Source organism: Uloborus diversus, chromosome 7 (assembly GCF_026930045.1).
Source record: "Uloborus diversus isolate 005 chromosome 7, Udiv.v.3.1, whole genome shotgun sequence".
NCBI lineage: Eukaryota > Metazoa > Arthropoda > Arachnida > Araneae > Uloboridae > Uloborus > Uloborus diversus.
Window position 1 is genome coordinate 139,929,963 of NC_072737.1, and position 27,657 is coordinate 139,957,619.

General features: G+C 33.3%; 1 protein-coding gene across 1 annotated transcript in view; it reads left to right on the forward strand.

The window, feature by feature from the left end:
• The window catches only part of LOC129226910 (probable C-mannosyltransferase DPY19L1), a 126,347-nt gene that overhangs the window by 41,870 nt on the left and 56,820 nt on the right, over positions 1–27,657 (forward strand). The window contains exons 8-10 of the mRNA XM_054861540.1: positions 402–493; positions 4,251–4,323; positions 14,169–14,273. Of these exons, the coding sequence (XP_054717515.1) occupies positions 402–493; positions 4,251–4,323; positions 14,169–14,273 (270 nt within the window). The remainder of the gene's footprint in view (positions 1–401; positions 494–4,250; positions 4,324–14,168; positions 14,274–27,657) is intronic.

Genomic DNA, 27,657 nt, shown 5'->3' on the forward strand with positions numbered 1-27,657 from the left:
GAAAAGTGTTTAAACCCCTGAAAATATGTGTAAGTCATAAAGACTAAACTAAACTAAAGGAACTAAACTTGTCTTAACTAAAGGACTTAAAACATCTACAACTCACAGCTCCAAGAAACAAATAGTAATAGTATGTGGGAACCTATTTATTTTGTTTCATGAATAAATTTGAAGTTTGATGCGTAATTTTATAATTTAATAAAGTTCCAGAGCTCTTGGCATAAGTTCCTCAATTATTAACAAATTCACTTAATGACATAATCGTTGGTACATAACTTGGTTGTAAAGTGGACTACCTGTATTAATTCCTAAAAAATATTTTGTCTGTATGTTTCTATTGTGCTGTTTGAATTTTTATTGTTCATCATTTAATGGATCAATGTTTATTATCCTTTGTTTAGTGTACCAGAGTTCAATGGACACCCCCGTTAAGGGAAAGCTTTGGATATCCCTTGTTTTTATTACAATTAATGCTTATTACTCTAACTTTAAGGTATGTCCAGTAGAAATTCTGCTTTGTTAGTACTATTATTACTATTATCGTTATTATTATTATTGAGTATCCTTAAAATGTAAATTTTTTATTCATTACTAAAAGCAGCATTAAAGAAAAATGAAGAATAACTGCAGTTTCAACCAGGACTTTGGAATCAGAGTCATGGAGTTTGGGAAGTAAGAGTTAGGCAGATCTTGTAATAAAAAGAGTCAGAGCTGAAGTTGTTAAAAAATATGTTAATGCTGCAAATTTTGTTGAGCAGTTAAAAATGAAATCGAAGTGAATTTTAAACTAGTATGTTGTGACAATTACAAAATTTTCTTCCATATATTTCTTATGAACTCTGAACCCTCCCCATGCTTGAGAAGAAAGCAATATTCCAAAAAAAAATAAATAAAATTACGCACACAACAAACTTGAGGACCAACGTCGATTGCATCAGAATTGCAATTAAAATCACGAGAAATACGCAGACGACAGTCTATTACGATTTATCTTTCTTATTGTTGCATTAATAAAGCTAGTTTTATTTGCAAGAAAAAAAAATCCAGCACCTCTTGGAGCAATTGGCGTCAAAATTGAACCAATGCTTGTTTACATATACGTTTGCATTTATTCCAAATTTCATCCAAAACATAGCATTACTTTTTGAGATATAGCACTTGCAATGAAAAAAAGAACATTTGATTGCACCACCCCCCTTTTTGGCTCTTGACGCCAAAATAAAATCAGCTCTTTTACCTTCTAAAGGCTACTTGACAATAAATTTTTGTTTGATTCCGTTCACTATTTCTGGAGATATAGCAGACACAAGTGACGACAAAAAACGTTTTATAACGCATCCCCTGTTTGAGTTATTGACACCAAAATTGAATCAGCACCTGTACACGTTAAAGGCAACATATGGACCAAATTTTGTTTGATTCTGCCAGTTACTTCCTGGGGAATAGCAGGCACACATAACTCAAAAAACGTTTCATTGCTCCACCCTCCTTGGAGGAATTCACACCAAAAACCAATGGGCACAAGTTCACATAGGGTCGCATAAGTGTACTAAATTCCGTTTGGTTTCATGCGGTAGTTTTTGTTGTAGAGCGTCCACAAAAAAACAGTCACACACATGCAGACACACACACTGGCTGACAGACATTTTCCAAAAATGGTCGAAATATATTCAGCACACCCCAAAACGTTCAAATCCATCGAAATTCGAAAATTTGCACGAAACCAATATTTTCTTATATATATTAGATATAGAAGAAAGTAAAAAGAATTATTTTACATTTGTACAGTAACTTATTATTTATTGACTACATTCATTAATACCTATTTAATATTTTAATAGTTTATCTACATATTAATAAATAAAAGTTGGAATTTATTCTATTTTATTATTATTATTATTTTGCAGAATTCCTTGCTTTTTTTAAATTATTATTATTTCTTGCAAAAACTTTAGGTATTTGTTCAGAAATTTCATTTGAGAAAGCCCCCCTACTCCCTAATCTTAAATCTCTTTTTTTGTTCTGTTCTTTTCTGGGTTTCATTAAACCATTGTTTTAACATTAGAATGTTGAATTTGTTTCACTTTCTTAATTTTTGAATGAAAAACCACAGCTCCAGTTCAATATATCTTTCAAATACCAGTTGAAAGCTAAGAATGAGTTTATAACCTATTATAGGCATTTCAGTTTTCTAAATATCAATAGTACACAAAATTTTGAGTTTGGATTAATGCACTACTCACAAAAAACATTTTCTCAATTGTTTTATTAATTTTTTTAGTTATAGTTTCCTGCATTTTGTGTTAATTTTGTTACAAAACTTTTTCAATACAATTATGGTGCCAATAACACTATTGAACAAAAATTGACCTTTTATTTATTTATTTATTTCCTTGAATTTTAAGCTAATATTTTGGTCTCATGCATTCATGGCTGCATAAAAATAATGGTAAAATTGTTTACTTGATTTTTATTTTTTTGAATGGAGAATGTGTATTTATGAATTTAATTCTTACAATGTCAGTTCTAGAGATTATATGCTAAAATTTTTAATCTACCTGCAGCGTATTGGTATACATTTCACACAGCTGAACATATTTGAAGTGTATTAAATTAGGAACATTGTACATTAGTACATGTTTTTATTTATATTTTCATTCAGAAAGTTGAAAGTTCTTTTTTTGATGTACAAATAGTAGCCGTCAATCATTGTTTTTTCAGAAGAATAGAAATTACTTTTTGTTTTCATTAGCACTAATATTCCCATTTGAAATTAACAAACTTCAGTGCACTTAAATAGTTATTTCAAGGTATAACCAGTTTATTTCCCTGAAGTGTGGATCCAGAGGGGGTTATGACTCGACTCTCCTTAACGGACCCAATATAGCCTAAAACTGTATTTTGTGGACTTTTCTTCACTAATTTGATGTCAAAGATAATGTTTGTTGGTCATTTTAAGAATTTCATTACAATTCTTCTGAGTGCTCACGAATTCGCCTCAAATATACATTTTACTATGATTCTTTTTTCAGGTTATGAAATGAAATACAGATCAATTATTTATTTCAAGTTCATGATAAAATTCACTTTGCGACATAGTGTCAGATGAAACCTATCTAGTTGGCACCTACTACTTGCTTTCATGATAATTTTTCTGCAAAAACAAAGCCCTTTGAAAGCCTAATAAATTTGTTTAAAATTCCAAAGAAAAGATTTCGTGTTTATCAGCATAATGTTTTAATCTCTTACCCATATTAGTATTAATATTAACTGAATCAAAACTGACAACAACTTGCAAATGTTTAATGTGTAGTTACTGCAAGCTTAGATTCAGAGGAAATGAAGCTCATAAGGATCATGATCTCATCCCTGGAAAGGTAACAGGGATAGCATGAAGCTGCGTTTTGCGGATTTATGTTAAAAAAAATTTCCCCAGATCCCTGTGCCCGAATATTACAGTTAGGACAGATATGCCCACCTAGGGAAGGTCATGGCGCAGACTGCGCCATTGAAAGTTTTAGGGGGGGGGAGTAAGGGGTATTTTTAATTTTTTTTGTTGAGGCCGGGGTCTTTGCACATTACTGGCGGGGGGGGGGGGGGTTGTACCCTTGCCCTTAGGAGGGTGGACACCCCTGCTTGTGAACCCCCTTCCAAATGACACCTCCAAAACCAAAAACTGAAATCTCCTGTGAATCACTGTAGTACTTATATATTTTGATAACCACAAACCTAGTAGATATAAACAACACAGCTACAAAAAAAAATTTCTCACATCAATGCATAACTATGATTATAATTAAAAGCAGAAACAAAAATGTGGATTATATTACTGCCAAAATATGCGTTATAGGTAATCTATACTAGTATATTTTTTAATTGGAAGCATATAGAAACAAAGGGTGTAAGTGCCAAAACTTAAAATTTGAAGATAACTAGTATAAATGGTTGGAGAAATTTTTTGTTTGGGACAAAAGAAGATAATATTAGCCCTGATAGGAACTGCTATATAGCATGATTTGGAAAAACTTTTCAAGGAAAGGTTTTAACTTAGCACGATTTTTAATTAAAACTTTCGAAAGTTAACTGATATCCCTTTGCTTCTCACTACCTCATTTCAGTATGTGCTGATTGTGCTTCAATTTTTTTTCCAGAATTTTTAATTCTTACCTTTTTCACATAGTAGAGGACGTATTTTTTTTCTATGTGTGAATGCAAAAGCTACAACTTTTTGATTTGTGTTTCTTTTCCAGATGCCAGAAGCTGTCATTTTCTCATTCTGTTATCATAGCCATTCCATCGATGTTTTTTATGCTTTCATGGCAGGTATGACTCAGGATTATATTATGTAAAGTATTCAAAGGGTTTTGCCTAAAGAAAAAGCATGATTTTATTCATCGAGGGGGGGAAAAATACTATCTAATCTAAAGTTAGATTCTACTGGAAGCAGAGATGCATAAATTGAGATAGCGAAATGGACTGTCATTTATTACTGAAATTGCAGTGAAAGGATGAATCACAAGTTGTTCAGTTTCATTCATTGACATCTTTTAATTAGTCTAAGGAATTGCTCGAAGTGACAACAAAGTGTAGTGTTACATAATTTATAACTGAAAGTGACAAATTGGCCAGTCAGACTGGAAAGTGATGTTATGTTTCTAGCTAAATGCTACTTGATATTATGTTTCTAAGTAAATACTACTATCTTGAAAGGTGCAGTCATCTTTTATTTTGTTGATTCTTTAAAAATTTTAAATCTGGTATTGGTGGGTTTTTTTTTTTTTTTTTGTATCTGTAACTGAGAGGAAAAGGGCACTCTATCCGTGTTTTTAAAATGAGGATCTTTTCAATACATTACCCAACTTTTTATACTCTATTCAAATGCATAAAGCACAAAGTCCAATTCCTAATAATAAGCAAGATAGACAATGGAAAACAGCACTTGCTGGCACCACGGGTGCAGAATATGTCCGATCCGGCGATCCTAGAGCGGGGGAAATTTTACTCGTTTGGAGAAATTTTGCTGATTCAAGTCAGAGTTTTTGCAAGATTTTAAAAATTTCCCATAAAATAAAAAGAAAATGTGGAAACTTCCATCAAAAAATCATTTTTTGTTCTTTTTTTTAGACCGATTAGCAATATGTTTTCAGTCCATGTAACTAGTCGCAATTTTGTAAACATGTATCGCTACTAGGCTGCTTATGTAAAGCAATTTCTCTTTTGGTCGCGCATGCGCAGAACGTATTTTTCCCCAGCAGATGCTCACTATGTTAGCTCTGTTGGAAATGCTGGCGCAATGTTTGCCGCTTTTAATTTTCGCTTCAGTTCTTCCTAAGACCCCTATATATACGAGCCGACGCATCAGCTTAAGATTAGCCTTTTTGGATCGGAGCGCGTGTTTGAGTGGTTGTCTTTGTTATGTACCGAATATCAAACGCCATTAGCGAAGATAACTGACATATTCTAATACTGTCTAACACTAAGCAGAGTGAATATTACACATTACAAGGAAAGATACTTCTGCTATAAAAAGCTTTTATTTAAAAGTCTAAAATAGTTGGTAAGTTAAAGAAATTACAATGTACGTTGCAAAACAGGATGGATGAACATTTAACTTCATACCTGTAAGGTGAATATTCTAAATAACACATACTATTCGGACATGAGGAAAAAAGAGCTTCATCTTACGAGACAGCCACACAAACCCTCTGTGATCTTACTTCTTATATCCCACAGAAAAAACACAGTTGATGCCTACTCATGGCGCCATCTACCGGACAGTGAGACAAACAATGAGAAAATTGATACGTATATATTTATGATGACAATAGAGGGTTGTTTAAATGGCAAGACCAATTATGTCTGAATATATTATACAACATGGCCTCCCCTCTTGACACTTTAAAAAAAACTATTTATACTATTCATAAGCTTATACAACTGTTTCGAACAATCCAACCCTGATTATATTTAATACAGATATATGAAAGATAAAAACTTAACATAATATATAACAATTATGATAACATATAAATATAACAATACTAAAATTATATATATATATATATATATATATATATATATATATATATATATATATATATATATATATATATATATATATATATATATATATATATATATTAACTGTGAATAATTATAACTGGTTAATCCTGCTAACCATATAAAAATAAGTTACCAACAACTTGTATAACACTAAACTCCAAATACTACCATGGAAAAAAATCCAAGTAGCATCAAGATAAACAAATGAAATATCTGGAACATTTTACAAAATGTCTTCTTTCTGCAAAAATAGCATTTTTCTGAAAAAAAGTTTAGACAAGTCCTAAAATAACTTATATAAGCTCTGTAAATAGAAAGACTATTATGTTTCATAAAGGACAATCATGACCAAGACTTTTTTTTTCAATACTTAAATATTGCACTATGTTTAGCTACTTTTCCATGATAAGAGAATTCATGATATCCTGCGTTCAAACACATATACATGAAAAACATGACTTTCATTAATACTTCAAAAATTATTTTAATACATATTTGATTGTAAAGACACTAATGTATTTGTATAAACATATTGATACTATGACAATTAAAAAAAAATTCAGAGCCAGCAATAATACTGTTTAACAGGGACCTAGTGACATTGCCAATTATCAAAATAGGGTCTTACAAAATTAAAAATAACATGCCCGCGCAAGGCCCTCATGTAACCCTGATACTTGGATAATCCACACCCAATGACTTTCTGGCATTTACAATAAAACACCCCTACGAAACGTTTCCCGAGGCTGCTCAAGCCAGAAGGAGTAGGCCAAACCAAGCACAGTTGAAACAATCAGGCGGGAAATTAAATTGGTTTACTAAGTATCAAACTGGATGAAAAAAGATTATGGATAATCAATTTAATACAAAATCAGGTATTAATGTATCAAAGTTATATTCATATGTAATAAACACTTAAATATCAAAAAAAAAAAAAAAAAAACATTGTACTTCATGTCAACACAATATACATCTAAAAATAACGAATTTTGGTTCATGTCATTTCAAAAATATCACTCAAAAATTTGTTCAGGTCACCTTTGGTAAAAGGTTTGGTAAAAGCATCAGCAAGATTATTTTTACTTTTTACATATTTTATGCTGAAAATATCTTTAAAGAACAAATCACGAACAAAGAAAAGTTTGACATCTATATGCTTTGTACGATGGTTCTCTATGGGAGATTTAACAAAATCAATAGTGGCTAAATTGTCTACATACAGGCAAGATTGAACTTTACAGTCACTGATAACTTTTCTATCTATGCATCCATTTAATATGCGATCAAACCATATTAGTTCTTTAACAGCATCAGTCATAGAGACAAATTCTGATTCCATTGTAGACAAGCAAATACTTTTTTGCTTAGAAGTACGCCACATTATAGGGGCTTTACCCAATAGTATAAGTTGTCCTCCCATTGATGTACGATCATCACGATTAGATGTAAAATCAGCATCACTGTATGTAATTATATGAATGTTTGTACAAGTCAAATTTAATTTCAGATTCTTAGTTAAATAAACATAACCTAATAATTTTAACAGACCTGACCAATGAACCATTCCAGGATTGTTCTGGAAATGGCTGTAAACATTTACAGCGTATGAAATATCTGGTCTTGTACGGCTTGCCAGAAAAGATAAACAGCCTAAAAGATTTCTATAAGGGTAATTTTGCATTTCATTAATTTCATCTTGTGATTGAGGAGATTGAGATTTGGAAAAAACAGAACCCTTGGCTATAGGGAGAGAAGAGATAGGAGGATTATACTCTTTATACTTATCATACATTTCATTTATGTAACTTAATTGATGAATAAAGGTAGAATTATCATTTTCCTCGAATTCAACTCCCAATAACTTTTTAGTTTGACCAAATATTTTTAAATCAAAATGTTTTTTCAACAAATTTAGAACCTTGTTAATATGTTTTTCAGATCTACCAAATAAGACAATATCATCAACATAAAGTAGTAATATGACATCACTTTTGAATATATATACACAATTACACCAATTATACTTTTCAAAACCTAATTCTGTTAAAATTTTGTTGATTTCAAATTACCAGACTCTTCCAGATTGATGGAGACCATACAATGCCTTTTTTAATCTGTAAACATAATCCTCCTTTCCCTTTACACAAAATCCTGGTGGTTGAACAAGATAAATTTTTTCAGATAAAGGGGCATACAGATAAGCCGACTTCACATCACATTGCAAATGAGTCCAACCTTTGCATGACACAAGTAGAGAGAAAAAGAAGCGAATGATACTTATATTGACAACAGGGCTAAAAGAGAGATCAAAAGACTCGCCTTGTACTTGTTTAAAGCCCTGTGCACATAATCTTGCCTTATATCGAGCAATCTCCCCTTGGTCATTTCTCTTAATAGAGTAAACCCATCTGCATCCTAATGGAATGACTTTCTCCGGTAATTTTACCAATTCCCAGACCTGTCTCTTGTCAAAAATTTCTAACTCATCTTTCATTGCTTGATACCACCTGTCTTTTTGGAAAGATTTTATTGCTTGCTTATAAGTTCTGGGAACTGTGACCTCCCCTAGTCATGCTGAACTGTTAGCAGAAGGAGAATCTGAACTAGATAAGATTGAATCACCATCAATGTCTGAAATGTCTGAGTGACAATATTCAGATTGAATATTTGAGACAATACCTTGGCTTGTATTACTACCTTTGAAATCAAACAGTTCTTTTTCATATAAAATATTGTTTCGTTTGCAATATGACTCAACATCCTTGTGTGATCTTAATCTTTCCCTTTCCACATGTTCATAGTAATATATATCAGTACGTGTCCCATCTGGTCGAGGTTTTGCTTCTCGTTCCCAGGTAACCCTCCTTAAACTTGTACAAGGGGTTGTACTTTCACTTGTTTTGGATTTTAATACTTCATCCGAAGGTTATTTACTCTACCTAAGAGGAGAAGTAATATAATACCTGTCATTTGACTCAACCTCTGACTTATTATTAGAATCATAACTATCAGATTCATTATTACATTTGGAACCCAGCACTGCTCCACTATTACTCTGTCTGTCAGGTAAAGATTCCTTAAAAGATACATTAACAGTCTCAACAATTTTGTCTTCTTTAGGAAGCCATATGCGATAACCTTTGGTTCTGAATGCATAGCCGACAAACACACCTTTCTTTGCTTTTGCATCAAATTTACCCCGGTGTTGTTTTGGAATTCCCATAAACACGGGTACCCCCCAGGGTTTTAAATGCTTTACTGAGGGTTGTCTTCCTCCATACAATTCAAAAGGAGTTTTAGTTTGGTTTTTGTGACATAATCTGTTCCATGTATAAGAAAAATACAATGCCGCTTCGGGCCAAAAACTTCTATCTAACCCACTTTCGTCTAAAATTGTACGAACACCATTTATAATAGTTTAATTAAAGCGTTCAGAAATTCCGTTCATTTCTGGACTATATGTGTTTGTAAATTCATGTTTGATACCCTTTTCCCTACAAAATTGTGTAAACTGTTCATTGTCAAATTCGCGACCATTATCAGTTCTAATTTTCTTTACTTTTTTATTTAGAAACCTCTCAGCTCTAGCTATATGTTGTTTGAAAATTCTAAATGCATCACTTTTACTACGTATGGGGTAAACTGCTGTTTTACGTGAGAAATCATCAATTATGCTCAAAAAATATATTTCCCCCTTTTTACCTACAGTTTTGGCAGGTCCCCAAATGTCCATTACAAGAAGAGACAGTGGTTTTTTAGTTGTAACCTCCCCTAAAGATTTAAAGGATACTCTCCTTTGCTTGTTAATTTGACATGTTTCACAAAAAAATTCTTACTTTTAAGTTTAGGAAGACCTTTGACACATTCGTGATTACATGTATTCACAATCAATTCAGGACTAGCATGAGAAAAACGTTTATGCCATTTATGCATTTCATTATTTTCAACAACAGAGGCTTCGAAATGAACCTTTTTAGGGATATTCTTAAGAACCTTTGGATAAACATAATAAACACCATTATCTAGTGTGGCTGAAAAAAGATATTGACCTTGCCGAGTTACTTTTACCTTACCCTTACCACCTGCAAATTCTGCTCCTTTAACATCAAGTTGAGGACCAGAAATCAGGTTTCTACGCAATTTTGGACAATACATGACATTTGTAAATTTAAAAATTTGATGACCTATTTTCAATTTTACAGTTCCTTTACCTTCAATTGGAAAAGTATTACCCTTTACAGCTACTGACATTTCTTCTTTTATTGGAGTAAAGTTCACAAAAAAAGATTTATCTTTTACAAAATGATGAGAAGAAGCCGAATCAAAAACAAATGCATTCTGGGTTTGTTTGCTGCTTGTATAGCTAGCCTGTGTAAAAAGTGAAAGAGTACCTGTTTTACTGGAAAAATCTCTGGAGTCGGAATGTTCATCGGAAGAACTTCTGGAGTCGAAATGCCCTTTGGAAGATTTCTTGGACCTTTTCTTGGTTTTGAAACTCTTATTTCTACTCTTCTTGTTTAGACTCTTGTCTGTACCTGTAGTACGGTCAGCTTCCGTTGAAGATGAGTCGTCACTCCTGGCTTTTGTCAGAACACAGCACTGCTGTTTACTGTGTCCCCATCGTCCACATCTGTAGCATCTCATCCTCCTCTTGGTGTACTGGACCTCTGGAAGAAAATTGGCAGTCCTGTCCTGTTTTCTAAGGAGTAGGCGGGATTCCTCAGAAATCAGCTCAAGGAGCACATCTCTGTAGTTAAACTTAGTGCCATCCCATCTGAGAATAGCTTGGACGATTGGCTCGAATGCATCAGGCAGATGTCTTAGTAGTTGAAAGGTCAAGTAGATTTCAGGAACTGGTTGCTTAATGGATTTCAGCTGTTCGGCGATGTGACATATTCTTGACGAAAATAAGTCAATTTTCTCTTCAGGTTGTAGACGGCAAACTAATAGTTCAGAGAAGAGCTGCATATGTCTGGACCGATTATCTGGTTCGTAATGTGTCTTCAGTAGAATCCAGACTTCCTTCGCTGTATCGCATGACTCGATGATTTGTCTGTATGATGAAGTAATGCTCAAATAGATGAGAGCAAGTGCAGTCTGCGATTTAGATATAAAATCATCAACTTCTTTAGCCGTAATATTTGTCTCTTTATTTATTTTAGGAGTGTCGGTATTAATAGTCGTAAATACTCCTCTTTCAATAAGTACGAATTTAATGTCTCTTCCCCAACTTGCGTAGTTATTTGCACTCAGCTTTTCAATTGCAGGCTGAATTAGTGCCATATTTCAATTTGGAAAATAACAGACAAGTCCAGCAAAAAAAAAAATTTTTTTTCAAAAAAAATTTAAAGTTCAATTTCTACTTTTTTTTTTTAAATTTCCGAAAAATTCCTCATTAAAATTTCAATGTTTCTCAAAAAATTGTGAGAAATAACTATTACTATTGAAATAAAACTTTTATATGGGGATAAAACATGGCCTCCCCATCTTCATACATCGTTTCATTCTTGTTTATACTTGGCGGCCATCTTGTGCAATTTTCCTCAAAGTCCGAATAGGTGTATGTTTAAGTGGAAAACAAATGATAATTTCACTTTTACTCAAAATACTAGTGATAATAATGAAGGTCATTCAAAAATATTCTTCCTTACTTATACAATTAAATACTAGAACTAGCATGATAACTGCCCATAACCAAATGTTATGTACAGAATATCAAACGCCATTAGCGAAGATATCTGACATATTCTAATACTGTCTAACACTAAGCAGAGTGAATATTACACATTACAAGGAAAGATACTTCTGCTATAAAAAGCTTTTATTTAAAAGTCTAAAATAGTTGGTAAGTTAAAGAAATTACAGTGTACGTTGCAAAACAGGATGGATGAACAGTTAACTTCATACCTGTAAGGTGAATATTCTAAATAACACATACTATTCGGACATGAGGAAAAAAGAGCACCATGTTATGAGACAGCCACACACCAAATACCACACAAACCCTCTGTGATCTTACTTCTTATATCCCACAGAAAAAACACAGCTGATGCCTACTCATGGCGCCATCTACCGGACAGTGAGACAAACAATGAGAAAATTGATACGTATATATTTATGATGACAATAGAGGGTTGTTTAAATGGCAAGACCAATTATGTCTGAATATATTATACAACAGTCTTTTCTGGCGAGTTATCGTGTTGGTGATTGTTCACTGTAAGCAGTTATTAGTGGCACGTGAATTGTTTATAAAATAAAATATTATTTTCTGTAAATTTGGCAAAATCCGAAACTTTGTTGTGGTAACCCAAGCAGTGCAACAATGAAAAATCCGATCTAAAATTGCTAAACTTAAGCTGATGCGTCGGCCTGTCTCTATAGTGGCTCTAGTTCTTCCTATGTCGCTCACAACTTTCACTGTGGGAGAACACCATCGTGGTAACCCTGTGCAATTTCCCTCCACGTGCGTGGAGTAAATGCTTGCTGTAATGATCTCCGCCGCCGCATGTTGTTTTTTTTTTTTTTTTGTTAAAGCTTTGATAAGGGGGAATAAGATAAGGGGGGGGGGGCTTTGATAAAGGGAATAGTAGAAAATAAATAACAAATTCATGGCAAAGTTTAACTTGTTACTTTTTTATAAGTGGGATACTTTATAAAATTATATATTTCACGTATATGATATCAGCATTCGAAATCATTGCTGGTTCACTGGTCCCAGATTAGTAAAACTGGCCTTGGACCACTATAAAAAAATAATTAGTGGTCCCTGTACCCATCAATTTTTTTTGTATAGTATTATAAAAATGTGGTGAGTTATTTAGCGTTAATTTTAACATGGACCGATGATAATGTCTGCTGACCAGTATATATTCACTCATTGGTCCTAGTAAGATTTTTCAGTAATTTCTAATGTTGGATATTGTCATGTATAATGAGTCAAGAAGTAGTAGAGTATTGCATTCAATAAATTTATGTTCAAATTATTTTTTAGCAGTTAAAAAATTTTCCCCTCGCAACTCTGTATTTGCTGACTTACTACGTATATGCCAAGTACTTAGAGCAACACTGCTGACACATATTTTTTAAACCCATAATGATATAGAATTTTTATTTAAGCTTATATGTATCTTAAAATTTTGGGGAAATTTTCATATGGATTGGGGGAAATGTTAGAAGGAAAAACATTTTCTGGACCCCTGGCTGGCACATCTCACGTGCTGGTTTTGTGGTAAAAAGCCTCCAAACACACCTCCTGGAAACGTTTTTGCTTGCATAGTACCCTTTACCTTCCAGATATCTGGAACTGAATTTTTATTGGAAAAATGTCAACTTTTGAGGTATTCCAAGTATATGATTTAATTTAAAGTTAATTGCATTTAAACTTGCTTGAATGATGTCTATGCGTAAGGTAAAAATCTGTGATTGTCAAAATATTATTTATAAAACTAAGTGAGATAGAAAGCATTGAATTATATAGTTTACCTTATTGCACATAAGGTAAACTTTATAACAATGAAGATGTTACAATTATTTGCAATATTTCTTGCAATTAATTGATTAAATATGCAACCACAAAAAATGAAGCAGTTCTTGAGAACCAATATAAAAGTATTTTTATGAGATGTCTGTACAGTAAAAATTAATTGGTTTGTTAATTTGAGAAAAGATAGGAGTTTGCATTAAAATTCAATGATACTTTATTGAGTAAACGTCCCCTCCAAGTAGCTACCAGAGTATTTTTCAATATTGCATTGACCTGCATATTAGAAGCTTTTTTACATCCTGTAACATTTGACACATGAAAAACAGTTATTTCAATTCCCCCCCCCCCATGTAATGTAATCTGCATTAGGGGGGGGAGGAGCAAGCCTCTTATTTTCACTGGAAATCACAGACACATGTTTTAAGGTTGTAACAGTAACATACTCTTAATAATGGAGCTACATAAGTTGAACCGTTTTATCTTTTTCTACTGAAAACTGATCACACAATCTCAGAATACACATATAATCAAAATTAAACTTCATTTGAAATAAAACTGATTAAAAATGTGCATGTTATTAGTTGTATAATTGCCTTTTCTTTCTTTCTTTCTCTTTCAGTTCGCACCATTTGCCTTATTAACTCAAATTTTGGCATTGTTTGGATTATACATGCTCAATGTTGTAAGAAGTGATGTCCTCAATTGTATATTGAAAGGCCATCTGGTAATCTAAAAATTTTATAAATTAAATTTAATTGACTTTGTTTGTTATGCAATTTTATTAAGTATGGATTTATTACTTTAAATACTGTGTTTGTGTGTGTCCTTCCCACTATTGTACTATTGAAATAATCAATCCATCTCTTGAAGACAGTGACAAGAGAATATTAGTAGCCTCCAGAAGACAGATATTGTTAATATTTGCTAATCTACATAAATTAAACAAAGAATATATGTGCATATATATATATGTGTGTGTGTACGTTCTCTATACAAATTCACAGATTGCGTCGGATCTCAACCAAATTTGGCAGGGAGGTACTTGGGCACCCGAGAAGGAACATAGTTGGGTTTTCAAATGCCAAAAAGGTACCAAACCCTTTGAGGACCGGAAAATAGCTTAAGGTGGCTCTTTCTACCTGAAATAATTATCTGATTTTCTCAGTTCCAAATCCCACTTGAAAAAATACTCCTAATTTTGATTTAAGTGCTTTCTTGGAATTAAAAAAAAAATAACCAAGGCTGTAAAGGATTTTAGTTATATTGATAGAGGAATGGGTGTAATTTGTTCTGTACTTTCAGATTTGTCGTTATGGAAATTTTGAGAATAATTATTTTTAAGGGAAATTTTATTTTTTTTTCTTTTTTCTATTATTAAAGCGTGATTGTTGCACAAGCATCACTTATTTTCGTGGTAGACTGTGCAAAGCCGGGCTACGCAGCTAGTATGGAATAAATTATGCTTAAAAAATTGTGTTACAGTAATGAAAACAAAAAATCCTGCTATACATATACAAGAAAACTCTGATATAACGCCACTGTTGGATCTGATTCTTTGGTGGCGTTATATCGAGTTTGGAGATATATTGAATTGCTAGAAGCCCGTCCCTACCTAGTTCGGGTCGAAAAAAACTATCTATCTTAAATAAATAACATAAAAATATATTTTTTAATTTGAAAATTTTTAGTAAGCAATATTTTTTTGTTCTGCTTTTATGCGGTTTGAAACAAATTGATTTACTTCATTTCAATATTAAGAGAGAACAAACATATAATTCCCACTAAACAATACAATCTTATTGTATGTAACGTTGCACTACATATCGTATAGTTGTACGTTTGATGATGGTGATGGCATAAGAAAGTTTCATTGAATATTGTAATCACTTAAATTGGAAAATCAAATATACAGGGACCATGTGGATGCAAGGATTATGAGCCAACTGATATGCTACTGGAGCTGTAAGAATAATACTCAAAATCATATTATTCTGTATTGAATTTAATTGGGGTCTAATTTCATTGAATATATTAGACAAATTAAAGTTGCGCAATAAAATTGTTGGCATATCACCTTTAATGTTAGAAGCATGAAGAGAAGTCCAGAGGAGTACCCTATTGAAGAAATTCTCCTAATTCCCCCTTTTTTTCTATACGGAGTCTTTCTGGAGGAAACATTCAAAGTAAATATATGGAGTTTTTCTGTAGGAGATATTCTGGAGGAGATGTGTGGAATGGTCGGTTTTTATATCTCTAAATAAAGTTCCTGCAGTTCCGTAAAAAACATCAAAAAAGCCTGTTAATTGATATTTGATAGTGTTGAATTGATTAACATGTCGATCAACATTAATTTACATTCCTGGTTTACATGTATCAATCATGTTTTAATAGAAATTTTTCATTGATTCTCTGCGGTGGTGGTAAAAAAAAGTCCCCTGTTGAGTGTCCGCTTCATTCACAAATTTTGCCTTTAATTTTTACATTGCTTGACATTGAACAACAGTCGTAGTATTTCTGCGGACGCTCTCCTTGCAATATGTCGTCAAAAAATGTTTGCCATAAAACAACAGGGTTTAAAAGTTAACATAAATGTTGAAATTGTTTTATACAATTATCTGAGTTTAGGAGCGGAGTCAGAAAGTTATATGTTTAAACTAAGGTTAGTTTCCAAAGTACGTCGCCGCCTATAAGACCGATTTTGTTAAATGCTGCTTGATAGGATGGCAGGATCTTTAACTGTTAATCGACTTCATACATATGTAAGACCACGAAAATATTCCAAATAAATTCTTATGTGATCGAATTCAGATTAGCTATTAGAATGAATATTGCATTTTCTACTAAGAGGTGAGTCTTTTTTAATCGTGGAGTGCTTTTTCACATGTTGTACTCTTTTTTTCCCAGGAAACTTGCTTTTTTATATGCCTGCATTTTTTATTTATTCATTTATTTATTTTTTGAATTACATTCTGGTAGGATATTTATGAGCTATATTAGTTGATTATATCGTATTTAAATGCTTAAATATGGTCATCATGAAGAAAAGTTCCAGAAATAATTTTTACTTAGTTTTTCCTCCTCTTTGTCACATTCTTTCCTATCCACTGTTTTTTATTAATTGTAGTTTTAACTCTTAACTTTGAAGGTATGGTGATTGTGTAACATTACTCTTTCAGTTAAGAATTTTCTAAAGTAAATGTACTTAATTGAATGTATGCAACTTTCAGAAACACAGATTATTATCGTCTATCTACCCTACTTGAGTTCAAAAACTAATTTTCCCGAAACAAATCGCATTTATATTTCATTTAATTAAATTTTGAAACGTAAACATTATGTGACTCTAAATGGTTTTCAATGTCATAGGCTAATAGAATGCCGCATATTTTTTTATAGCTTATCTTCTGCATCCTCAAATACATGAATAAATTTTTAGGACTCGACCGATGCATCGGCCTGGCCGATGCATCGGCGCCGATGGTTCAACGATTTAGCCATCGGCATCGGCATCCGATGCTAACTTGCAGGAAACATCGGCCCATCGGCCTTAAAAACATCGAAAAGCCGATGGAATTGGCCGATGTTTTTGAAAAAAAAAAGGACTTTTGTTGTTTTACATTTTAATACAAAGTAAAGGGAATTATTGTTTTCAAACAAAATTGTTTACTTAAATTTCAGTATGAATTTCTATAGTCACCCCTGAAAGAGTTTTTAATACTGCATTCAGGTACCAAACCAGTTAATTATTGCGTTGTTTCTTGCTGCTGGATGTATGTATGTATCTCTCATAAGTCAAAACTTAAAAATGGTAAGCTGTAGAAGGCTAAATTTTCGCATGTGGGATGTGCGCACGTTCCAGTTGTGCACTTCGCTTTTTGTTTTCGATCGGGTGTACTAAAAAGCTTATTAACCGATTTTTTGTGGCTATTAATTACTTATTTCAAAGCAAAATTAATATAGCATCTCAGACTGACGATCATTTAGTGATATATTGCAGAACTGGAGACTATGAAAACAAATATGAGATGCAGAAACCGGTTTTGTTTCATTTTGTTAGATTCCCGTTGAACCGACGGTAACTTTTAATTTTTCGATATTTGTAATATGAACCACAGTAATGCAGTCTTTTCTGTATCGCTTCGGCGGAGCTACATGTTTGGGGCCCATCGAAATATATTTTGGGGCCCTATTTCTCTATCACAAAAGTTGTAAAACATTTATCATAAGCATTTTTGTAACTCCTACGGTGCCCCTATGTATATGGGACCTCTCGCGCAATTGCAACATTCGCTATATTTTAAATCCGCCACTGCACGTCAAAACAAACTCGGGTGCAAGTTTTAAAAGGGTTTTTCTGCTCAATATTTATGATTATTTTGAACTCTATTTTTTTCCGACTATTTTTTGTATTTCCGAGAACACTTGCGTGCCCCTCCTCCCACTCCCTCAATTTCTGAAATTAAACTCTAGTTGTACTTCTGAGTTGTTTAAAACTAACACCATTCATAAAATTAGAGACTTTTTTCAAGCTTTATCTATTGTTTAGGAAGAATTTAGAGTATTCATGTAAGAAATTGATTAAAGACGTTTTGAATGGTGGCATAACTCGGAAAACAGGGACTTTTGAATTTTTTCTTCAGAAGTGCTGAAGTAGATTCAGAAACTCTTCCGAGACGTTGGTGGTAGCGGTTCTGTACTGAAAAAATTAAGTCGAAGTTGCGGCCGAAGTTTAACGTTGTGAGTTACTCCAAAAACAGAGGGTGACCCCCCTAACCCATCCTCGTCGTTTCAAGCATATCTTAAATAATTAGCGGTTATTCATTTTGGTCAAGAAATGCCATCTTGCGTATTTCTTGTACTTATTTCATCTATATTTTGTAATGCGCCATCTTTTTTGCATCATTAATAGCGATCGATTTTTTTTTCTGTTGTAAGTAACTATTTTTATGTCTTTACATAAAATCAAGGAATAAGTTATTTTCGTTTTCATCATATGTTTAATAATATGTTATAGAAAAGTTTCAAGGATTTCCTACTATGCCATTTTTTAAATTTCAGAAAATTATTGTTAAATTGAAAAATTTAATTTGAATTTGTTTGTAGTGCTGCATAAAAGATTAAACATTAAAATTGCTCAATATTACGTGTGCAAACATCAGATCAAGTAGTATATGTATTCAGTTATTAACTTGGTGTAAATATTGAGTTTGTTTATTGAGCTGCGTTTTAAGAACCTCGCTCTTTTCACGCTATTTCTTTTTTCCGCAAAACTTATGTCATTGTTATACATTTATGAAAAATGCGAACTTTTCTATTCATAAATTTTAAATAAGTATAAAAATATTCCTATTATGATTTAATATTGTAATTTATCTGTTACCTTTTTTGTTTAATTTGATGATTAAAAAATGTCGACGTGCAATCTTTCCACTTTAATTGCGTAATTTGTTGACGGTTTCATAGTTTTATTTTTTTTTTGTATGATAAAACAACATAATTTAATGTTTTTTAACTATGTTTAGTTTACTTAAATCATACAATATTACAATATTACTGAAGTCTTTGTTATGTGTTCAATTTAAAAAAAAATCAATTGGTTATTAAACAGTATCTTTGTTTTTCTTCCTTTTTTTTTGGCTGTAGTTCTTTGTCTTCCATCATACAGCACACAAAAAAGTAGAAGCATTACTACACCCTATACAGATTGTACGTAGTACGATCCAAAAGTTCGGGGAACAAGTTGTATAAATCCTTACCCAGAATAGTTCACATTACCGAAGCACATCTACCTTCAAAAGGTCATTTTGAGGGACTGTGTACTTCTGCCAGTGTTCATATAACTTTTGGAAACACTCCTGGAAGCCATTTTTTGCTACCTTCTGTGATGCAGCTTTATCTTCTCCTGACGGAAGAAAGCGGTGTCCATGTAAATGTTTTTTTTTTTTTTGCTGGGAACAGGTAAACATCACACGGAGCTAAGTCCGACGAAATGTTATTTGCTTATCATATAAGAGTATTGACCAATCGAACCGTGCATCCTCAACAAGAAAGTCGCCTTCTTCCCCATGATGAAGTTGAAGCAGCAGCGCAAGAGGCCTTACAGGAGGTTGCGACAAATGTCCAGGAGCCCTTCTAAAAGCTATACGAACGTTGGCAGAAGTGTATAATCGTTCAAGGTGACTATTTTGTAGATACAGTGGCTCCCAAAAGTGTTCGTACACCCACGACTTTCAATGAAATAAGCCCCTATGGCATTGGTTAGAATTAATATTTCGGAATAGGTATTTAATTATAAGATTTATGATCTATTTTTAACAAAACTGCACGAAAATTTTTAATAAAACATGAAAACTTAATTTTTTAAAAATCAAAAACCAAAAAGTGCCGGAAATTTTATTTTACAGAAGTCTTCGTACACTTCGGAAAAAATAACAAAAAATTAGTAAATAATCTAACTTTTTATTAGTAGAATATCATGCAGTAAAAATAACAGCTTTTAAATGTCTGAGAAGAGATTTCATTGTTTTTTCTGTCTTTTTTTGTGCAATTTCTGAGTAAATGTTCAGCCGCACTACGAGTCTTACTGTTTCTAGTTCGTCTTTCGTTTCAATGATGTATTTTCGTAATCTAACCACCAGATATCTCCAAATATGTTTCATTAAGTTTAAATCTGGCGATTGAGGAGAAATTTCTATGCTTAAGGACAAATTTTGAGGCACCAAACTCGAACGTGTGCTTCTTATCGTTAACTTGATAAAAAACAAAGTTGTTTCTGATTACCAAATTTTGGGCTAATAGTTTAAAATTGGTTTTTGAAATATTTAAGTGAACAGCATGATTCATTATTTCATCAAAAAATTCCAAATTTCCAAGTCCTGATGCTATTATGCACCCCCTCACACAAAAAACACCTTCACCGTCCTGATTAACTGATCCAGTTAAGCTCTTAAGATTAAATTCCTCATTTTTTCTTCTGTTGACAATTATGCACTATTTTAACCCAAAATATTGAATTTATTTTTTATCTATAAGTAAGACGTTGTTTCAAAACGTTTTGAGCTTATTTATCATTTATTTTACGACGGAAAGCGTAAGTTTACTGCTTTTCGCGCGAACAAGAAATTTTCTGCGGGAAGGGGTCCCCTTTAATCCAGCTAATCAGAGAACTTGGCGAACAATTTTAGGTGAAAATTAAACGTAAAATGTTTCATTCGATTCTGTAGAAACTTTTTCAGCGCTCAAATGTGTATTTTTCATAATTTTTTTTAACTGTAAACCTCCGATCACGCTTTGTTAACTTTGCCAGTTGACCTTTTGTTACCTTGTTTTGATCCGATTCTTGTCTTTAAAGCATTTTATCAAGCACTTCACTATAGAATTGTATAAATTAACTAATTTCGAGACATTTCAAACCAATTTATGGCTACTGTGAGGGAAAAAAATCAAATTTCGAATCGTGTTTGTTGTTTTCTGCGCATACCTGCCATTTAAAAATAATAAGCAGAAGCTTAGGGAATAAATAAACAGAAAATTAAAGGCAAATGACTTTACAGTGTCATTACAATGTAAAAACAATAAAAAAAACCACATATAATAATTTTAATCATGAATTTATTCGAAAATATTTCAGTGTACGATGACTTTTATGGCGTATTTTTTCTCTGTCTCATCGTTTTTTGACAAATTTCAAAAATGAAATTTGGCAATATTTTGAGAAAAACTACTGGGTTTTATTCAGAATGGCATAGGAATAGTGTAAAAAAAATGGTCTTCATATTCGAATTCAGTTTTGCGTTATTTTGGTTTTACTACAAAATTTCAAAGTGTACGAACACTTTTGGGAGCCACTGTAGATGTACTTCGGTAATGTGAACTATTCACGATATTTTTATACAACTTGTCCTCGAACTTTTAGATCATACTACTTACATATGAGTTTTCAACTTTCTATTTCATAACGTTTTTGTGTAACGTAAGTTTACGCGCATGAAGACATCACAAGAGAATTTGCGATAATTAACTAAGGATGCGTTCAAAATGGATATTTCGGTCATCTATATGTTCTTAGGTACATATGCGCTGAAAAAACTTGTAAAGTTTAAATTGGATGATAGTAAAATAAAAATTTAGGTCGAAATCTGATTTTTTTTTGGGGGGGGGGATTACAATTCCTTATTCCTAGAAAGGAAGTAAAGTGAAATGAATCAATGATCCTTTAAATCCTTGACAATCTTATCAATTTATTTCTGTTAGATTTTTTTTCTTTTTTTTTTGCCATCGGCCAAAAGCATCGGCCATCGGCAATCGGCCATTTGAAGGAAAACAATCGGCCATCGGCCATCTTTGAACAATCGGCCAACAATCGGCATCGCCCCATCGGCCAAAAAATGCCATCGGTCGAGCCCTATAAATTTTGAGGGTTCTCCTGCTGGCATCGTGATACTTTTGTCTTTCACATGTGCCCAATCTTCAGCATTCAGTTCGTATGAGAACCTTCTATTACTCTGTCATTGCGGATGCGGAGCAATCAGGGTTTGTTTTTACGTATATAAGAAAAAAAACAGTATGAAACATAAATTGAGAGCGAAGAGAACCTATTAGTTTTAAAAAATAGTATAGAGACATATATGCATAATTTATAGCCTATGTCACTCAGTAAGAAGGCACTTTTCATGTAGTGAAGAAATTTTTCAAATAGGTGCAGTGATTCCAGAGACTACCTCGAACATATAAACACACAAAATCCGCTCTCTCTCTTTATAGTATTAGTATAGATAAAGCATAATAGTACAGTAAAAATAGGGTTTGGACCCGAACATCAAAAAAAAAAAGCTAAACCTGGTGCAAATTGTTTATTACCCTCTCAATAAGAACAGGTAAAAAGTCCCACCCCATTGTGCTTCGGGTTTCGGAATGGGGGACATCTAAAAATTGCTGTTTTGAGTATTTTTCCAGAATTTTTAGAGAAAATTTAAAGTGAGAATATTATGTTATACTAAATTTAAAAGCATAAAATTAAAAGTGTTTGCCCCCCAAGAGGGATGACATAAGCCACCAATGCTACAGAGCCCCCTATCACCGTAAGACGAAGCACTGCCCCCGAATCCCCCTCCATACATTTCTGTTGGGCTTAAAAGCCTTTATTCAGTATCTTGGAGCGCTTTTAATTTAATTACAAATGTTAAAGTATTTTTTTGAAACTTACCTCCGATATGTTTTTGTCACTCCGCGTCCTGTGTCCCAGCGGCGGATAACTGAAATTGATTCGGGCATGATCGTGCTACGTCGGAATCATCCTATGACATAGCACCTGATGGTTGAGATGTATTTGGCTACTTTGAGCCGAAAGAACGAATAGAAAGATTGTTAAATCACTCAATCAGAAATAGTTGAGATGTCTATCTCCAATGCAAAGTAGGGTGTGTCATGGGATGACGTATCGCGGTCATGGAACATATAAATAGATTGTTAGAAATATTTTCAGTGCTCGCTTGATTACTTGTGTTTACTCCCCATTGGCATCTTGACACTTTTGTTGACCAATCAGGGATTGGTCTTTAATGGTTTGGCAACCGTGCTTGGTTGTCGTTGATGGAAGTTGCGGCGTGCTCGAGCCGTTGTTGAAGCAACGTTTTTGAATTCAAGCAGGGCTTGAAATAAGTTTTACTCTGTATTAATTGTTATTTAAAATGTTTTAAATTACTCCTTTTGGTGGAGTGAAATGTCACCATTGCTGAAGGTGTTTGTGGTAGATTACCAAAAGATGTAGCTCATTGCAATTAGGCCTAATTCTTAAACTTGGCCTATACCTGGATCGACTTACCGGTGCTCTTATGGTTAAATGAAACTGTCTTCAGTTTGAGATCATCGATATCCTACAGAGTGACCTTCCTGATTGGATTTCCTGGATGTTCCAACTAAATTTCCAGAAGTTTCCGGTGATATTCCAGTGTGTGCACAAGTTGGTGTTCCGGTATATGAGAAAGTTCTTCTCGAACCAAGCAAGCCTATCGGCCGGTGAATGATGGAAGTTTGATGAATCTACAATTCTGTTACGCTTTGCTCAAAATTCTTCAGCAATGTAAACATGTGCATTTAGCGCAGGAAGGTGACATTTTACAATTTTTCTATAATATTTCGTGTTTTTCTAAATATGTTTGTTTAACAATTTAACTTTGAAATTTCTGTGATAATTGGGGGTTTACAATCTAAATTAATTTTGGTATTTAGCAAAACATTTTTCCTGTTGTATACTGTGATATTTTTGAATAAATGTTATGTATTTAAATTATTTTGAGTATGTTTTATTTCTTACTGGCAGACTGCACTGCTTTTTGATGTTGGAATTCTGTAAACCTTTTATTTAGTTCTATGAACTTAAGGTAAAGACACATTCCCCAACAAGTGGTTGCAGAGTGCGTGGTTTGGTCTGCCCGTGGGAAATAAAATATTTTTTGATAATGGATAAAGATTATAGAAATATAGAAAAGTTGGGATCCCATAATTTGGCTACCTGGTCCAGAGATATTAAGATGGTCCTTATTGAAAGAGACTTATGGGAAATAACCCAAAAGAAATTAGAGGGGGAAAACATTCCTGCACTTGACTTTAAGAGATGTGGTCAAGCTTTGGCAATAATTTATTTAAATTTAGAAGGCGACGTAAAAAGATTGATAGATGATATAGAAGACCCTAGCGAAGCTTGGAATACACTGAAAGGTAATTTTGAACCCCCATCTCTGGCCATGATGGCGACATTGTGGGAGTCCTACTTTTCATGTAAACTAAATGAAAACGAATCAATTGGGTTATTCGCTGCCAGGTTGGGGGGAATTCATAAACAACTTGTTGATAATGGTTATGTCATGGAAGAAAAGATTCGGACTTTTCAATTGATTCGGTATCTGCCCTCCAACTTTGACAGTATTGTCCAGGCTATTTACCGATGGAATGAGAGTATGTTTACCTTCTCAAAAGTAAAAGATGAGTTATTAGCCGAGGAGGGTAGAATCAAATATTTGACTAAAGAACCTGATATACCAAATTCGGCAATGAATGTTTTTTCAAAACCTAACAGACACGGAGTGGCAAATGAAAGGAGTAAACCTTTTTTTAAGAACAAAATTTGTCATTATTGTAAGAAAAAGTGTCATATTGCCTCGCGGTGTTGGAGCAGGAATAAAGATAGTCAAAATAAAAATGTAAATAATAAATCTAAATCAGACGCTCAAGCTGCTGGCATGTTTTGTTCAGTGGAAGAATCTGACAAAATTTCTGCTAACTCTACTATTCCAAAATGTGAAAATTCCTGGCTTTTTGATTCAGGAAGTACGGCACATTTTTGCCGGGACAAAAGTTTGTTCACAGAATTAAAGCCTGTTCAAAATACCCAAATGGAGGTGGCAGTTGGTAATATTAAAAGTAAAGTAGAAGGAATAGGTAGGTTAATTTTCAAAATAGAGTCAGACAGGAAGCTGATAACAATAACTTTAAATAATGTATTCTATGCTCCAACATTGCGCCGCAATTTACTTTCCGGATCATGTATTGACCGACAAGGTTTTAAAATAAGATGATATCCGGGTAAAATTTGTGTCTTTACTAAAGAAAATGTTAAATTGTTTACTGCGGTATTAATTAATAAACTTTATTATATCAAACCAAATTTTTATGTAAATTGTGAAAGTACCAATTATGTTGATACCCCTACTATTAAGAATCACTTTGAAAGGGCCAATGCTGTGAATGTAGATATGGAGCTGTGGCACAAACGTTTTGCTCATACAAATATGGACACTATTAATTTAACATGTAAGTTAGGAGCCACCCAAGGTCTTGAAATTAAAAGGGGGACCAGATTTGAATGTGAACCTTGTAAATTGGGTAAAAAGAGAAAATGCTCTTTTGGGTCTGTTCCTGAGCGTCGTTCAGAAGTTCCTCTTGATCTAATTCACATGGATCTGGCCGGTCCTTTTCAGACTGAATCCTTAGGGGGGAAAAGATACATTTATTGTTTAATTGATGATTTTTCTCGTAAATCTTTCGTATTTTTCTTAAAGAGTAAAGACGAGGCATTCAATGTTTTTTTGAATTTTCAGAGAAGAAATGAGAGGTTTCTTGATAGGAAAATTAAAGCTGTTCGTTCCGACAACGGGAGGGAATTTGTTAATGATAAATTTGAAAGTTATCTCACTAGCCAGGGAATAAAAATTGAGAGGACTAACACTTATACGCCTCAGCAAAATGGCGTTGTAGAGAGGTATAATCTTACGATTATGAATGGTGTTAGAGCAATGTTAAGAGATTCCGGGCTAGGAGAGGAATTTTGGGCAGAAGCAGCTATGTGCTTTAATTACGTAAGAAACAGGACCGTAGTCGGAAATGAAAAAAAAAACCCCTTTTGAGCTTTTTTGTGGGAATAAGCCTTTTGTTAGACATTTAAAAGTATTTGGCTGTTTAGCCTACATAGGATTGCCTAAGTCCAGATTAAGGAAATTAGATATGAGAGCTAAAAAGGGGATAATGGTGGGATATGCCATTCGGACCCGAGGATACCGGATTTGGGATTCTAACACCAGAACAATAACAGAAACCATGAATGTTAACTTTAATGAGAATGTCAAATGAGGGGAATCGTTAAATAGATCCAAAGCAGAAAGAAATTTTAATTTTATCAAACCTTTAAGTGAAATAGAGTTGGATCAAAGTATTAAGGAAAGTACTCAGGGAACTCCTTGTAATAAGGTTAAATGGATTCGGGAAGTGAAGAAGAGAAAAACGGGGAAGAAAAAAGATATTTATTATTACACAATCGCGGGGAATAAGAAAGTTAGATTGAGATCCCCAAAGGAAGTACTAAAATATTGTGATGACCACAAAATAGAATATAACCCCAAATTGTTTGACTTTTCTTCCAAAAATCCTGTAAGTGGGGAAGTTACTAATGGGGATCAACCCCAGGAAGAAATTTACTTCTGATGAAAGTGAGGAAGAAGTCCCTAAGGCTAGTTTGGTTGAAGTATTAATTCCCAATTCCTATAAACGATGTTTATTCACCCCCGAGCTGAAGAACTGGAGACTTGCTATGGAAGATGAACTAGAAGTCATCAAACAGAGAGGTGTGTGGGAAACCGGTGGGTGTATGATTTGAAGAAAAATGATCGTGATGAGATTGTAAGATATAAGGCAAGACTTGTTGCAGGCGGAAATCGCCAGATCCCTGGCGAGTCCTATTCTGAGGTCTTCAGCCCGGTGGTGGAATTTTCTTTAGTAAGACTATTTTTCACAATTTTTGTATCTTTATTAAAATGGTGTCATTTTCAAATTGATATAAAGAATGCATATTTATATGCCGACCTGGAAGAAAATTTTTTTATGAGGCAGCCAGAAGGCTTCATAAGTAAAATGCATCCTAACTATGTATGTAAACTAAAGAAATCCTTATATGGACTACACCAGTCCGGGAGAAATTGGCTTCATGAAATAGATAGTGTTCTCCGGAGATTCCAATTTAAAAGAATAATAGGATGTAATTGTGTTTACGTGAGGAACAGTGAAGTTTTCCTGTTAATATATGTGGATGATATTTTGATATTAGCCAAGAATAAAAATTTAGTTAAAAATGTAATTGATGAAATTAAAACTGTATATGATATTAAAGAACTGGGGAAAACAAGAAAATTGTTGGGAATTGAATTTATCGAGAATGATGGTAAAATTTTCATTCACCAGATTTCTTATATTTCCAAAATTTTAAACCTTTTTTCTGAGTATAATGTGCTTCTATCTACCCTTCCAATTTCAAGAGGTACGGTTTTGTTCAAGGATGATTGTCCTAAGACCGAGTGCAAAATCAAAGAGATGGAGAAACTCCTGTACCGGAATTTGCTAGGGTGCTTGGCATACATTGCCGGAAAAACTCGTCCTGACATTTCATATGCAGTTAATATATTTTCACAATTCCAGGCTAATCCCGGTAAAAAACATTGGGATTTTCTTTTAAGACTATTAGGCTATTTGAAATACACCTGTAACTATAAATTTAAGTGCTATTAACAGTATTAGAATTAGAGGTTTTTCAGATTCTGATTATGCTGCAAATCATGAGG